We start from the raw sequence: 13,920 nt of genomic DNA on the forward strand, positions 1-13,920 counted from the left end.
CATACATGATATGTCAAGGAACTACCTAATCCTTTAAGATCTATGAATTAAAGGATGGAAAAACGATTGAGGATTTTATGCTTACACAGCCAGAAACCTGGGAAGAGTAAGCAGAAAAATGTATATAGCTCTCGGAAGATTACTTCTTCAAAGTAAATTTTTACTAATGACATAACATTTGTTTTACAAACAGCATCATTGTGTTTGCTTTGCCGTAGGAATTACCTGCAGTTATGTAGTCAGATGGGTTCTGCAAGTTGCTGATATAAATATCAATATCCACTTTTGTGAGCTGAATTTTATCTTCTATATTCTGTCTTGATGATGATAAATTAGCCACAAATCTATCCACTGAATATAGGAAGTCTTGTATCTGGCTGTTCTTCAAGCCTTCTTTCACAGCTCCCCAGTTCTGATTATTTTATGATTTATGAAGGAAAAAAAAAAAAAAAAAAAAAAGTAAAATTAGGGTCACACTTTATTTTGTTTTTTGAACCCAAAAGGTATCTTATTTTTAATTAGAAAGTAATCTCTTATTCATGGCAGTATATAAAGATTTATAAGTATGCCCCTTAAAATACACTCATCTGTACTACAACATAAATACTTTAAAGTGTGCATTGACTTAATTATTCTGCTAGACAAGAAGAGACAAACAAGCAAGAGGTTCTCAAGAAATAAAAATGTCTCCCTGCTCTCACTGTCTTCACACTGAATTGTTGTCTTACTCTTCAGTCTGATTTGGTTCACTCCAAACACAGAAAGCAGATTCTAATCTCCCTTCCCGCTCCTGGGTGAGAGAAGATCATAGCATATGGTAACAGCATATGACACCATCGTTCTCAACAGACACTGAGCTTCACTACATTTCCTGCCTCCAAACACGTACTTCTGGAGGTAACAGAACAACCAACTGTGACGCTTTGTGAGTGACACAGAAGAAGGGCAACTCAAAGAAGCTGAATACTATGACTGTGATATAGTGCTTGCTGTCCATGCTCTAGAATAAAATCATGGACCGACCCTTTGTGCTGCCAGAAGGACTTGACACTTCTTTCAGTCCAGGCTTAATCTAATTTTACTTAAGTCAACACAATTTTTACCTTAGTATGGCTGCTATGCCATGTTCTCCCTTGTCATGAGCATTACAGATGGCGCTATCGCTTGAAAATAAACAATAGGTATATGAATTTCAAACACACACACAAATTGCATGACTCCCATAAAGGCCTATATTAGACTTGTATCTTTTTGTATCCTGTTTTACGTTCAACTGATGCACAAACAGGACTGCATCAGCCACTTTCCTTAATTACACACGTTCTTGAGAAAAAAGACTAGATATTTGATTACCTGTTGGGATTTAAGTGCTGGTATCATGATTTGGGACAAGAAAAATTCCAGGCCCTGAAGGATATTTCCATTAGTACAATCAAATATGCCAAAATTCACCTCCTTCAGGAAGAAACAAAAATGAACAGAGTGCATGTAAAATTCTGCAATATTATACTATTTGAGTTAAATTCAGACACGTGGCAGACATATATGCAGTCCATAGCTATATAGGTTGCACAAGGATATTGTCCTCCAGCTAATGAGTTTGGTTTGGACATAGACTAAAATTCAACTGGAAATTCCAAGACTTGCCCTTATAGTTTGAGTCACCAGAAGAGTCAGTCCCATATTGTAGCAACGCTCCAGCAACCAATTAAAATTAACCATTTAACATCAATGCATTAATTAATCTTAAAACAATTATATGTCTATATTTCTCTTTTAGAGGAACAGCTGCCATCTATGATAAACACCAAAAAAGGGGCAACAAATGCTCCAGGCAAGAAATGCCACTCTGAGTTACACAGTTCTCTCTAGTTTATTGTTAATGAGCTCATGCTTGGCAAGCATTTCTTTACTGAGAGGGTGATCAAACACTGGAACAGGCTTCCTAGAGAGATGGTCGATGCCCCAACCTTGTCAGTGTTTAAGAGGCATTTGGACAATGCCCTTAATAACGTGCTTTAACTTGGTCAGCCCTGAATTGGTCAGGCAGTTGAACTAGATGATCGTTGTAGGTCATTCCAACTGAAATAGTCTAGTCTAGTTAATGTGAAGGAAGAAGCAGCAGATTGCTGAAGGTGGGGACAGAGAGAGATAGTAACGGTCAGTGGAATTTCACTGCAGAACATAAAGCATAAATTGGAAGAAGTGAGGGATTGCATCTTTTCCCAACACTATCCACTTATGGACTGGTTGGCTTTTTGTTTACAAATGCATATGTCCTGAACAAGGGCCATGTGCTTTCTATGATCCATACTGACTAGCCATTTCGGCTCTGGGTATGTCTCTGGTTAGCAGAGAGGGAGTCTCATTCAGAACTTCTGAGCTGCACAAAAATACACTCACTTTGCCTTCACTAAAATGAATGCTTCACTGATATGGGTGAAGCATACCGAGTTCTGTCCTGGAAGCTTCTACTCCCAACCTTTGCCTGTGCGAAGACAGCAATTCCAGGGTGTCTTAGGAACAGCAACTATAAATGAATTTTTGGAGAGGCTTTGACATTCTTGGCTATCTTGATTATTAATTTCACTAATGTTTTTCTTGCTAGTTCCCCACTTGCATGCAAAAGAAGAGCATTTAGCACAATTAGTTGTTACGCTTGGGTGGAATACTACGTCCTAACAATATTACAGTATTATAATCCCACTAGAGTACAAGAGGGTAGCAAGCTCTTCCTCAAAAGTGGAGGAATTACAGATGACAATCAAAGCATCATTCTGCTTGAAGAAGTGCTTATGAGGAAAACAAGGTTTTGTTGCGTGCCTGAACATGCCCCCTGGGAGGCAACGCCCACAAGGTTGTCAACAAGGAACTGCTCCTAAACTACTTCCTTCTACAAGAGGGTGTGCTAATAAAATAGCAGAAGGGAAGGACAGAAGGGTAATGAAGAAATGAACTGACCTCTATTTTTCCCCTCCACTTGCTTTTAACAATGTCAGTTTCTCTCATATGACAGCGTTTGCATTTGTTGCAGGCAGGGGCAGACAGGGAAAATTAAGTCTTTCAAGACTTTTGAATCTCTAGGACAAGGTCAACATACAAGCTGATCCATTTCTTTCCACGGGATGCTGAAGATTCAGCTATTCGTCTTGAGAAAAAGGGGACAAATCCATGTATTCCTGGGGGTTCTCAGGTTCTCCTTCCAACTGTTTCTACACAGCTCTTCAGGATAAACCAAAATTTGCCAAACCAGTCTGAGCCTGAGATCCAAGCCTCATCAGTGTGAAGACTGGATGATTAAAAATCAGGCCTTGTTTCACTTTCTATAGCATCTAAAAATTTTGCCTCATATAAGGAATGAAAATTGATGACAGCTAGATGACAACCCCTGACAAAAGAAGGTGATCACAAGAGAACCACAAAGAGAAGGCATCAAGACAGCTAACCGAAGAGTTTGGACAACCATTTCAACAGGTAACCAACTGCTGAAATTAAACACATCAACCTATTAGTGATAAATAAGAAGAAAATCTGTACAGCATAAATATAAGCGCATCAATATTTTTGAGAATATGATCTCAGGTTTATTACATTTTTCTCTTTATTGTCTATTCTTAAATGTTAGCCTTGGATGCTCTTCTATTGCAAATATTTCCCAAGAATGTGAATATCTCTGAAAGTCAGAAAAGGCTGTTACAGTACTTTTCTTATACACAACTAAAGCTATTAGGTGCAAGAAACCCTTATTTTAGCTAGTTTCAGGTATGATCTTTATTTTAAAAGTATGAAACATGTATTTATTTAGGTGCAGCATTACCATAATTTAGGCTCATTACTTAAAAAGAAAATCTGTTTCAGGTCTTTATTCCCTATTGCCATTAAATTTTTTATTTTTAATGGCTGATTAATAATGAATCTTTATTAATTAAATTCTTGTTGTTAATAATATTGCAGTAGCTAATTTCCAAGTCATTAGAACATTACTTTATGATAAATACTTATTCAAATGAAAAACAACTTCTGTTAAACACAGAACTAGACAATTTCATGAAAATACTCCATGCTCTTTTTTCTGACTCCAGTTGCATGAATAAAGGTCTAAGAAAATATTAAGTACACTGTAAACACTGAGTGATTTTGGTCTGACCTGGGAAACATTTGATGCAGTTATAACTTTATCTGATGTCCTTAGGAAAAATGCACAAGTTCCTGTAAAGTTCTGCAAAAAGAACAACATGCATACAGTTAAAAAGAATATATGTGTACAGTAAAAGCAATTTCTTTAACAACTTAAAAATGTGCTGAAAACAAAATTGTAAAAAATTAATTACTCAAAAAAGTAGTGAACTGTTTGTAGGATATTTCAAAATCTGTCCCTCTCAAATCAAACCATTTTTTCTCCATTTGACATAAGACTGTCAAAAATGCCCTTCTGGGCAGATCAGTCCAGTATCACATCTCTACTAAGAAAATGCAGTTCAGGGAGAGCTTCTGAGCTAAGCTGCTTCCTGGGTTTCATTCCCAGGCTAGTTTCCCTGCCCACCTGCAATCGTTGTAGGAGAGTTGATAGATGACATATTCCTTTCTAGCCATTTTAGTATCTATTTATGGACCTATCCGTGAGATTGTCTAATTCCTTTCTGAACCTGCCAACAGAAATTCATTGAAAAAACTTAAAGATATCATCAGTTTTCAAATATTCAAGGCACTTTTCATAGACATCTAGACCAGAATGGATCATCCTAGAATGACATTTATTTCCTTTTTTTTTTTAAAAAAAGGAACTTAAAGATTACTATAAACTTCTGATCCAAATACTTTTTAACATGTACTTTCATCTTTCAATGGACTGAAGTAATGTAAAAGTAATGTAAAATCAGTACTGCAACAATGCTTATTTTAATCTATTAAATCTAATAATAATTCAAGTATAACACATTTCAAAAGCCATTCCAATTGGTTTAATTGGCCCAGGAATGAACCTCACTTCACCTCTGAAAGCAAGAAAGAATTCTTCAGCTAGTTCTTTTCTAACATAACAATTTTAATATAAGCTCATTGGGGGGGGTGGAAAAAAAAAAAAGACATTACCATATCTTATTCAAAGGAAATTGTGTATGGTACACCCAATTCCCCCCAAAAGAGATGGGAAGAAAGAAAATTAATCAGAAATCTTAATGACTACTCTGAATACACTGCCGAATAATGCTTAGACATTACAGTGAAGAGGTTGTTATAAGAATTTGTATGGACTAAAGGTATTTTTGCGTAATGTGCATTATTATTAAAACCACTGAAGATCACTGCATTTTTAAACTAGAAGTGCACAAGTACTGGAAAATACTTAAACATGCAGTCATTAACAAAAACATTAAGATCTGCTATTTTATAAAAAGGGTTTATTTAACTTGCCCTCCTCTCAGATAGTCAAATCCATTAATCGCTACTTTTATACTGGTGAATTCCAACCTCAGCTCAAGAAATGTTAGGAGACCTTGCATTATGAGAAAATAGACTAAGTACTTAAATATCTACCTGAGAATTACAAAAAGCTGATTAACACTGCACAACTGTTATATTTTTTTCAATATTTTACTTTTCAAATGTCATCTAGTGAATTTTTCAACCATACCTCAGTAGAACACATTAAGATCTGCTATTTTATAAAAAGGGTACTAAGTACTTAAAAATTCTCAGTACCTGAGAATTACAAAAAGCTGATTAACACTGCACAACTGTTATATTTTTTTCAATATTTTACTTTTCAAATGTCATCTAGTGAATTTTTCAACCATACCTCAGTAGAACCCGTGGTAATAAATAACTTCTTCTGAAGCAAACTGTTTGTTGACCCATCTGACTGCAACGATGTATTCGACTTTTGCTAGCAATTAAATTACAAATAAGAGGTTAATAAAATAAAAACTATTATCATACAAATACCCATCCTGTTTGAATATGTGATATAACTAAGCTCGTTCTGAATCAGTCAGTAATTCCCAGACAAAATTAATGGGGTTGGCTTTATCTGAAGAATAAGCTTTGCATGAATCTCACAGTCCCACAGTTTCATAGCCCTGTTCTTTCAGAAAACACTCAAAGAAAAAGGGAAAAAAAAAAAATCTCAGAAAATATAATGCAATTAAATTGGAAAGGTTTCCTAGAGTGATTTCCTTCATGGAAACAAACTGGATGACTCATAGAAAGAGTCGTGTGCCTGGTCTGCAAACTTACAACGTAATTGTGAGTGGGACTCACAAGGCACACTGTCAGGTAGATCCCGCCAACAATGCGAAGAAATTTAGTTTTCTTCCCATGTCTTTAACCATACATCACTCTGAAAAACTTTCTGAGAAGCCTTGCTGCCACCTATCCCTTTCCGCTGAGTTGTTCTACAACTTCTTCCCTTTGAGGCAACAAAAAAAAATGTAAACCTAATAAGGACCTGCTTCGCTCTAATCTTCTATCACACACTTTGGAAAATAATTTGTTGAAACTTGGGAGAATGTAGCAGAAAATAACACAGAAGAAGTCTGCAGGTATATTCCTCTTTCAAGTTTAAGGAGAGGCCTCTTCCTAAAAAGTCAAATGTTCAACTCCTGGTAGACTAAATGTGTGATGTATGATATTCAGTGGTGGCCCCCCACTTCCACCCCAAATCAGCATCTTCTCACCCCTTTGCACAGTCTCAAGTGAACATCATGCACTTAAACCGGTGAAGAAGTGAGATGAGCAGCACTGAAGAAAGGATCCTTGACAAATCTTCATAAGAACATGCCTACTAGGTCAGGCCAATGGTCTGCCCAGGCCAGTATTTTGTCTCCAAGAAAGGCCATAAATGGATAAGACCAGGGCAAGCACGTATGATACTGCCCCAGAGCAATCTCCAATTCTCAGTATGTTTGAAACCAAACTGTTGACAGAACAGTCAATTTAATGAGATCTCTTGATTCATCTTGACTTCCAAGACTATCTCTTGGATGATACTAGAGATCACATTCATACTTTCCATCAGAAACATTTATTTTAATGCTACGCTGGTTTTGCAACAAAATTTCCATAAATTTGTGTTTTAATGCTTAAAAAGACTGAAATAAACCAAAAGTAAATGCAGAAATTAAATGTTTCACTTAACACAAGCTGAGCATTTATTTCTGGCTTGTAACTTAAGGAAAACACTTTCAAGATTTGTAGTTTCATCTTGTTGTAAGTCAGAGAACAACACGTTCATTCCAGAAATGTGCACACACAGTCCCAGTGAAAGGAAAAACTGTTTAAACTGTTTTGACAGCTAAGCTGATTTTGTGCTTTGCAAAGTCTCTAAGCAATTCCAGTAACACTCAAAAGTTCTTTTAACTTAATTAGGTTAAAATGAATCTGTAATTAATTCTTGCACTTAACTAACTATCAAGCATTATCAACCATTTTTTTTCTCCCCAACAACCCTAAAATACCAGCACATAGTGAGTTCGCTCAGCCTAACAGGGCTCCTCAATGGCTTAGTCTGAAAGGACTGAGGAAGGACTTCTGCAGTTCAGGAAGCCCACAACAGTCATGTTAGGCAATTTCAAGGTCACTTGGCACATTCTGATACCATACACTGAGTGGAAGTTGAACAAATGATTTTGATTTTTATGAAGAGGCTTCTCCTTCTCCAACTTGTAAAAGAGAGGAATACATCTTTGGGACCACAACTACCCCATTTCCAGTTATGGTTTTCCAAGCTTGACATTATTTTCTGCAGAACAGGACAGACTTGAACATTAAGCCAACTTAATTTAGAAAGAAATTATATAATTTTTCACCCCCTTGAATCAGTGCTTTGTCCATAGTAGAGTTGGAGTAGTTCAAACCAAAAGGAGAACTGTTCTTATACAGACAGTTCCCCATTCCTATAACACTTACGTTAGCTAATCTAGTCTTTAAGACTCTGAATACTGTAAACACTTTGCCTCAATTATCTTTCTCTTTTTTGAAGTCTGGATTATTACTTTACTTGGCCATTTTTAAGCTTTCTTTTGTGAAAACAAGACCAGTATCAAACCATGCTGCAGGGCATTCTCCTGTTTCCATGTAAGCCAAGATGAGTGTGTCTAAGCAATGACATACAGGTTCTTTCCATGTTAGCATGCACAGCAAAAATACCTCTGTTAAGATTTTCTGAATTTTGCAACAGTGATGCAATTATTTTTAAAAACACAACTTTGCTTTTGCAGAAGTAATAACAGAAACATACCTGCAATACATCTTGATAAAAGAAGAGCAACTTTTTAAGTCCACTAGGGGCAAAGAATTGTTCTATAAGTTGAAACTAAAAACAGAATTACAACTAGTTAATTGCGAAGGAGTTTCAACAGACTATAAATTTTTGAAATATATTTAATAATAATAAATTAATATTTACCTTATCATCAGAAATAATGGCCTCCTCCACCTGCTGCTCACTTAAGCTTATCCCATCTGCTAATCTTGATATCAAATACTTGTGTCTTTCATCTATCTGAGCTCTTCTCTCCTCTTTGGTGACTTTGGCTTGCTTGGCTAGTTCTTTTCTAGCTTCACTGGAAAGCACTATACTTTTCTTAACAGTTGTCTAGAAAATAAAAGTTTGTTATAGAGAGACTCCTTTTCCTCATTTAAGGATTGTATTTTATACTGTTGATCTTTAAGCTCGTTTTATAAACTACTTCAAGCAGGAACATAAAATATTATAACTAAGGAATGCAGAGGGAAAAGATTAGTAATAATTAACTTCTTAGGCCAGAATTAATTCTCAGTATAAAGCTGCTACAGTGGAAACTTCAGATCAGGACCTGAGAATCAGATGTGGATCCAGGCTAAGGTGACAATACAAATTTAATAGTATCAAGGTTTTAATTCAAATCTCAGCTTTGTGAATCCAGCTTGCAAACTTCTGTATGTCCATATTCCAGATCTGGGACCAGATTTATCTCTATACTGCCAGCATTTTAATGTAGAGTATCAAGTTATTAACTCAGTGGAAACAAATAAAACAAATCCATTATAAAAATCAGTCACCACTGGAACAAATACACAATTGCTGTTTAATATGCAGGTCATGTAAGGGTAGTAGCAGAATGATAAAGAAGAAAATTTATGTAGACAAAGGATTTTTTTTTTTAATTGTCATAACAGTGTGAACAAGACTGAAAATAGATATGGTGAATAACATTTTTAAGTCAACAGATAATCTTTAGAAACTATACAGAAAACTAAAAATTCGGTTGAAAAAAGTCACCACTGAGCATTTCCCTCTACATACAGTTCCCACTGACATGAGTATGTGTGTCTGGGGATGTCTGTACACCAGAATTTTTACTGGAGAGAAACAAAGATAAATTACATCATCTTCCCAGTACTCTGAACTAGAAATTGCAATTGATCAATCCTGATTTACTCTTGGATTAAAAAAAACCAAAAAGCTAGCCAATGTCCACCTTTGCCTCCTCCCATTTGGTCTTATCCCAGACTGAATGGATGTTCTACGTCACTCCTGGCTCTACCTGCATCTCTTTGAGATCAGGAGACACCAAGAATGCCTGAATACCTGTAGTTCTTGATCTATACAATTCTGATGTCTCTACAAGCTACACCTTTTCTGATTCACAGTTCCTTCTTCCACGTAGGTCCCAACTTATCTGTGCCAGTCTTTTATCATCTGTGGCTTCCATGCCAACAGCTGGATCGTTAGTTTTGCATATGCCTTCCCTGATGCAGCACGACTTTATTCCAGTATTCTTAATCAATATTAATTTTCAACTTGGCAAAGAAAGGTGATTAACCAGTGGATGATAATAATAAAAAAAAAAAAAAAAAAGAAACCCAACCCAAACTGAAATCCCAGCAACACACATTGTGAACACAGAAAGTAAATGGCCTAACATCGTATAAACTTTTGAGTGGTTCATTGTTCTTTTTCCTTGTAATTAATACATATTAAAAGAACTCAGCACCCTACAGCATTAGGCCAAACTTTACCAATGGAGACTTCAAGAACAATCTGTACACAAGAAAACACAACAGATAAAAGGTAGCTGAGTCACCACCTATTTTAGCATGAAAACACTTGCCGGAAGAACAGCAGTCAAAGGCGATCCTGTGACAGCAGATCCCAGCTCAGTGTTGCTCGTCTTCAGGTTCCCTCCACATCTACGATGCTTACTTTCTATGTTTAGTTAAAATAAGTGACAATTATTCTAATTATTCAGGTATATGCACAACAAATGCATTTACAAGACCTGCAATGATGCCACTACACTGTGTCTCAATATCTGCTGGTTTACCTCTTCTCAGGTTGGGGAAACTGAAACATGAAAGGAACGTTAGAAAACCTGTGCCTCAGCAGAAATCATTAGAAGCTCTTAGGGGGAAAAGATGTCTTATAATGGCTTTTGTCTCAAGTTCAATTACAAAGAATCCCTACTGATAGCAGCAGAGGTAAGAAAAAGCAATTTAAGGTACTGCCTCAAAAATCAGTTCTAGAAAAAATAGAGACTGTGAAATATTGTCATTTTTTCACATTTACTACTGTCACACAGTTATTCCTCTTGTCACTTCTTTATCTAAATTCTGATTGTAAGCCTCAAACATCTCCGACAAACTTACTGCTTGCAGAGACTTGCAAGACAACTTGAGCATATGGAACAACTGAAGAATATAGATTGCTAATATTTACAATAAAAACAAGACATATATCATTAGAGTGTGTAACTATCTCCTATCGATTGTTTAAACCTCCTTAGGAACTTTTGAAGCCTCTCAAGTGACTTAATAAAATTTATTGCATACTTTCTCTTTTCCTAGAAATTAAGATTTGTATATTTTAAGTTGTTTAAGTAGAAATAAGATGATTTATGTTTTCCTGATAAAGTGCAATAACTTATCTCCAGACAGCCACCATTTCTCACTTTTAATTTTTTTTAATTGCAAAGTATTCCTAAATATTGCTTTACCTTAACAGAAATACTGTTTTAGTTAGCTTTAAGAAGATAATTATTTGAAAGCACTGAATAGTGCTATTTGTAATTGCTACAGCTTGCTTTTAGTCCAAGAAAAAGCAACCAATTTACTTCTCAGAAGATGATATTTAGGTGTGATCCTTGGCAGCAAATATGATCCTCAGTGGAGCATGCAGTAATGCTAATGAGCAGCCCACTAAACTTTCAGGAACTACTGTTTAATCTGTTTTAAATAAATTATGAGATTGTGACTAAAATGAGTATTCTAATAGTAGTGATTTCCTTATAAATTTCCTTGCAGATTGTGTCTCTTTTCCAGTTAAGTCTCCCCTGTATTATTCACAGAATCACAGAATGGTTGAGGTTAGAAGGGACCTCTGGAGGTCATCTGCTCCAACCTCCCCTGCTAAAGCAGGGCCACCTACAGCCAGTTGCCCAGGACCATATCCAGACAGCTTCTGAATATGCCCAAGGTAGGAGACTTCACAACTGGTCAGGGAAACCTGTGCCAGTGCTTGATCAACCTCACAGTGAAAGTGTTTCTTGATGTTCAGAGAGAATCTCCTGTGTTTCAGTATGTGCCCATTGCCTCTTGCCCTGTCACGGGACACTACTGAAAAGAGCCTGGCTCCATCTTCTTTACACCCCCTCTTCAGGTATTTACACATGTTGATTAGATTCTCCCCTGATCTTCCTCTTCTCCAGCCTGGACAGTCCCAGCTCTCTCTGCCTTTCCTCACAGGAGAGATTCTCCAGTGCATTCTTCATCTTTGTGGCCCTTCACTGGACTCTCTCTAGTAGGTCCATGTCTCTCTTGTACTTGGAAGCCCAGAACTGGACACAGTACTCTAGGCATGGCCTCACAATTGCTGAGTGGAAAGAATGGATCACCTCCTTTGACCTGCTGGCAACACTCCTCCTCATCCAGTCCATGGTATCAGCCTTCTATGCCACAAGGGCCCACTGCTGACTTATGCTCAACATGGTGTCAACCAGGACACCCAGGTCTTTTCCTGAAAAGTTGTTTTCCAGCTGACTGGCTCCCAGCACGTACTGGTGCATGGGGTTGTTCCTCCACAGGTGCAGGAATTCACACTTCTCATTGTTGAACTGCATGAGGTTCCTGTCAGCCCAGCTCTCCAGCCTCCCAAGGTCCCTCTGGATGGCAGCATGACCCCTGGTGTATTGTCCATCCCTCTTAGTTATGTGGCAGCTGCAACCTTGCTAAAGGCACACTTTGCCCCATCCTTCAATTCATTAATGAAGACGTTGAATGGGACTGGACCCAGTACCCAGTATTCACCCCTGGGATACACTGCTAGCTACTAGCTTCCAACTGGACTTTGTGCCACTGATCACCACACTTGGGGCCCACCTGTTCGACCAGTCTTCAATCCATTTCACTGTCTTCTCATCCAGCCCACACTTTATTAGCTTCTACATGAGGATCTTACAGGCATGAAGGGGAAATTCAAATGGTAACTGCTCAGCAGTGGTAACTGGTGACCAAGGAATAATCTGGCATGGAGACCAAGAAGGTCCAACTGCAGAAGGGGTTAAACTGGCTGGAAGCAGGAATTCCAGAGACAGAACAACTCCCTATAAGGGAGTGTGGTTTTCCTTGGTGATGAGATAAGAAACAGCCAAAGCATTGTCTTGTAGTCATTCTGGGAGTGCTCAGGGTCCACCTTTGGCCAGCAGAGCTGGGGGGTGGAACCAAGGCTCGGCTGAGGTGCCCAAGTTTCTGATACTCACCAGACTGGTGCTGGTACAATTATAAATAAGGAATTGGCTCATGAAACATCTTTGTAGACCCCTTGTAGCACCGCTTATGGCAGTAAGACTCTGTCCAATGCATTGTTCATTACCTTTTTTACATATATTTCAGCACAAATGTGTGTTTAACTCACCCCAAGGGGCACAACAAAAACTTCCCAACAGGAGACAGTGTCAAAAGCCTCACTGAAGAAAAGGTAGGCCATATCCACTGCACTCCCCTCACCTGCTAAGACAACGATTTCAATACAAAAGGCAATGAGGGTTGGTCAATTCCCCTTGGTGAATCGATGTTGACTACTCCCAATCACCTTCTTCTCCTTCATGTGCCTGGAAATGGTATCCAGGATTAGCCACTCCATCACCTTCCCAGGAATCAAGGTGAGGCTGACTGGTCTGTATTTCCCTGGGTCCTCCTTCTTGCCCTCCTTGGAGACAGGAGTGACATTTTATTTCCTCCAGGCCTCAGGTGCCCCTCCCAATTGCCGTGATTATTGGGCATGGCCTTTGCAAAGACATCAGCCAGCTCCCTCAGCACTTGTGGGTGCATCCCATCAAGGCCCATGGACTTATGTATACCCAGTTTGCTTAAGTATTCCCTGACATGATCCTCTTCCACAAGGCCACACTCAATAATCTTTGAACTAATTATTCAATCTATTATCGCTGTTGATATACTCCAGAAAAGAGATACTATATGGCATACTACAGAGTACTATCAATTTAATTAAAAAAAAAAAATTGTTCTAATCATGTTACTATGATTCAACATCAGAAAATCTGCTAAGAGATCAGAGTTGCACTGCGTCAGACCCTGTAAATGCAAATATATAAAAAATTCATATACGCATGTGTTTATTTATATGTCCCTATTTACTTAAAAAGCTGAAAATAGCACATTGCAGCCCCTACATTGGCACATTCAGAATAGCATGTACCCACCTACTGTATGTAAGTAACTGTTATAAACTTAAACACTCTGCTTAATAATTAGTGTCTCATTCTGTTACTGGGTTGTTTGGGTTTTTTTCCCATACAAAGTCAACAGGAAGTACTTACAAGTACTTACCATCATTTATTTCCTTACCTTTTTTTCTAGCAATGAGAGGTGGGCAGAGATCAACGCTGGGTTTGGAAGAAAGCTGTGTTCCTCTAAGTTGTTCTG

At 37.7% G+C, this 13,920-nt stretch overlaps 1 protein-coding gene across 1 annotated transcript in view; it reads right to left on the bottom strand.

Moving 5' to 3' along the window:
- Nucleotides 1-13,920, bottom strand: part of LOC104529682 (dynein heavy chain 5, axonemal) — a gene marked incomplete at its 3' end in the record, with an annotated part of 55,339 nt that overhangs the window by 41,035 nt on the left and 384 nt on the right. The window contains exons 2-10 of the mRNA XM_029086509.1: nt 13,843-13,917; nt 10,353-10,358; nt 10,092-10,186; nt 8,405-8,593; nt 8,237-8,311; nt 5,798-5,884; nt 4,148-4,219; nt 1,354-1,455; nt 226-412 (exon numbers count right to left, since the gene is read on the bottom strand). Coding sequence (XP_028942342.1) covers nt 226-412; nt 1,354-1,455; nt 4,148-4,219; nt 5,798-5,884; nt 8,237-8,311; nt 8,405-8,593; nt 10,092-10,186; nt 10,353-10,358; nt 13,843-13,917 — 888 coding nt within the window. The remainder of the gene's footprint in view (nt 1-225; nt 413-1,353; nt 1,456-4,147; nt 4,220-5,797; nt 5,885-8,236; nt 8,312-8,404; nt 8,594-10,091; nt 10,187-10,352; nt 10,359-13,842; nt 13,918-13,920) is intronic.

This window comes from Antrostomus carolinensis, unplaced genomic scaffold (assembly GCF_000700745.2).
Source record: "Antrostomus carolinensis isolate BGI_N321 unplaced genomic scaffold, ASM70074v2 scaffold20898, whole genome shotgun sequence".
Taxonomy (NCBI): Eukaryota; Metazoa; Chordata; class Aves; order Caprimulgiformes; family Caprimulgidae; genus Antrostomus; species Antrostomus carolinensis.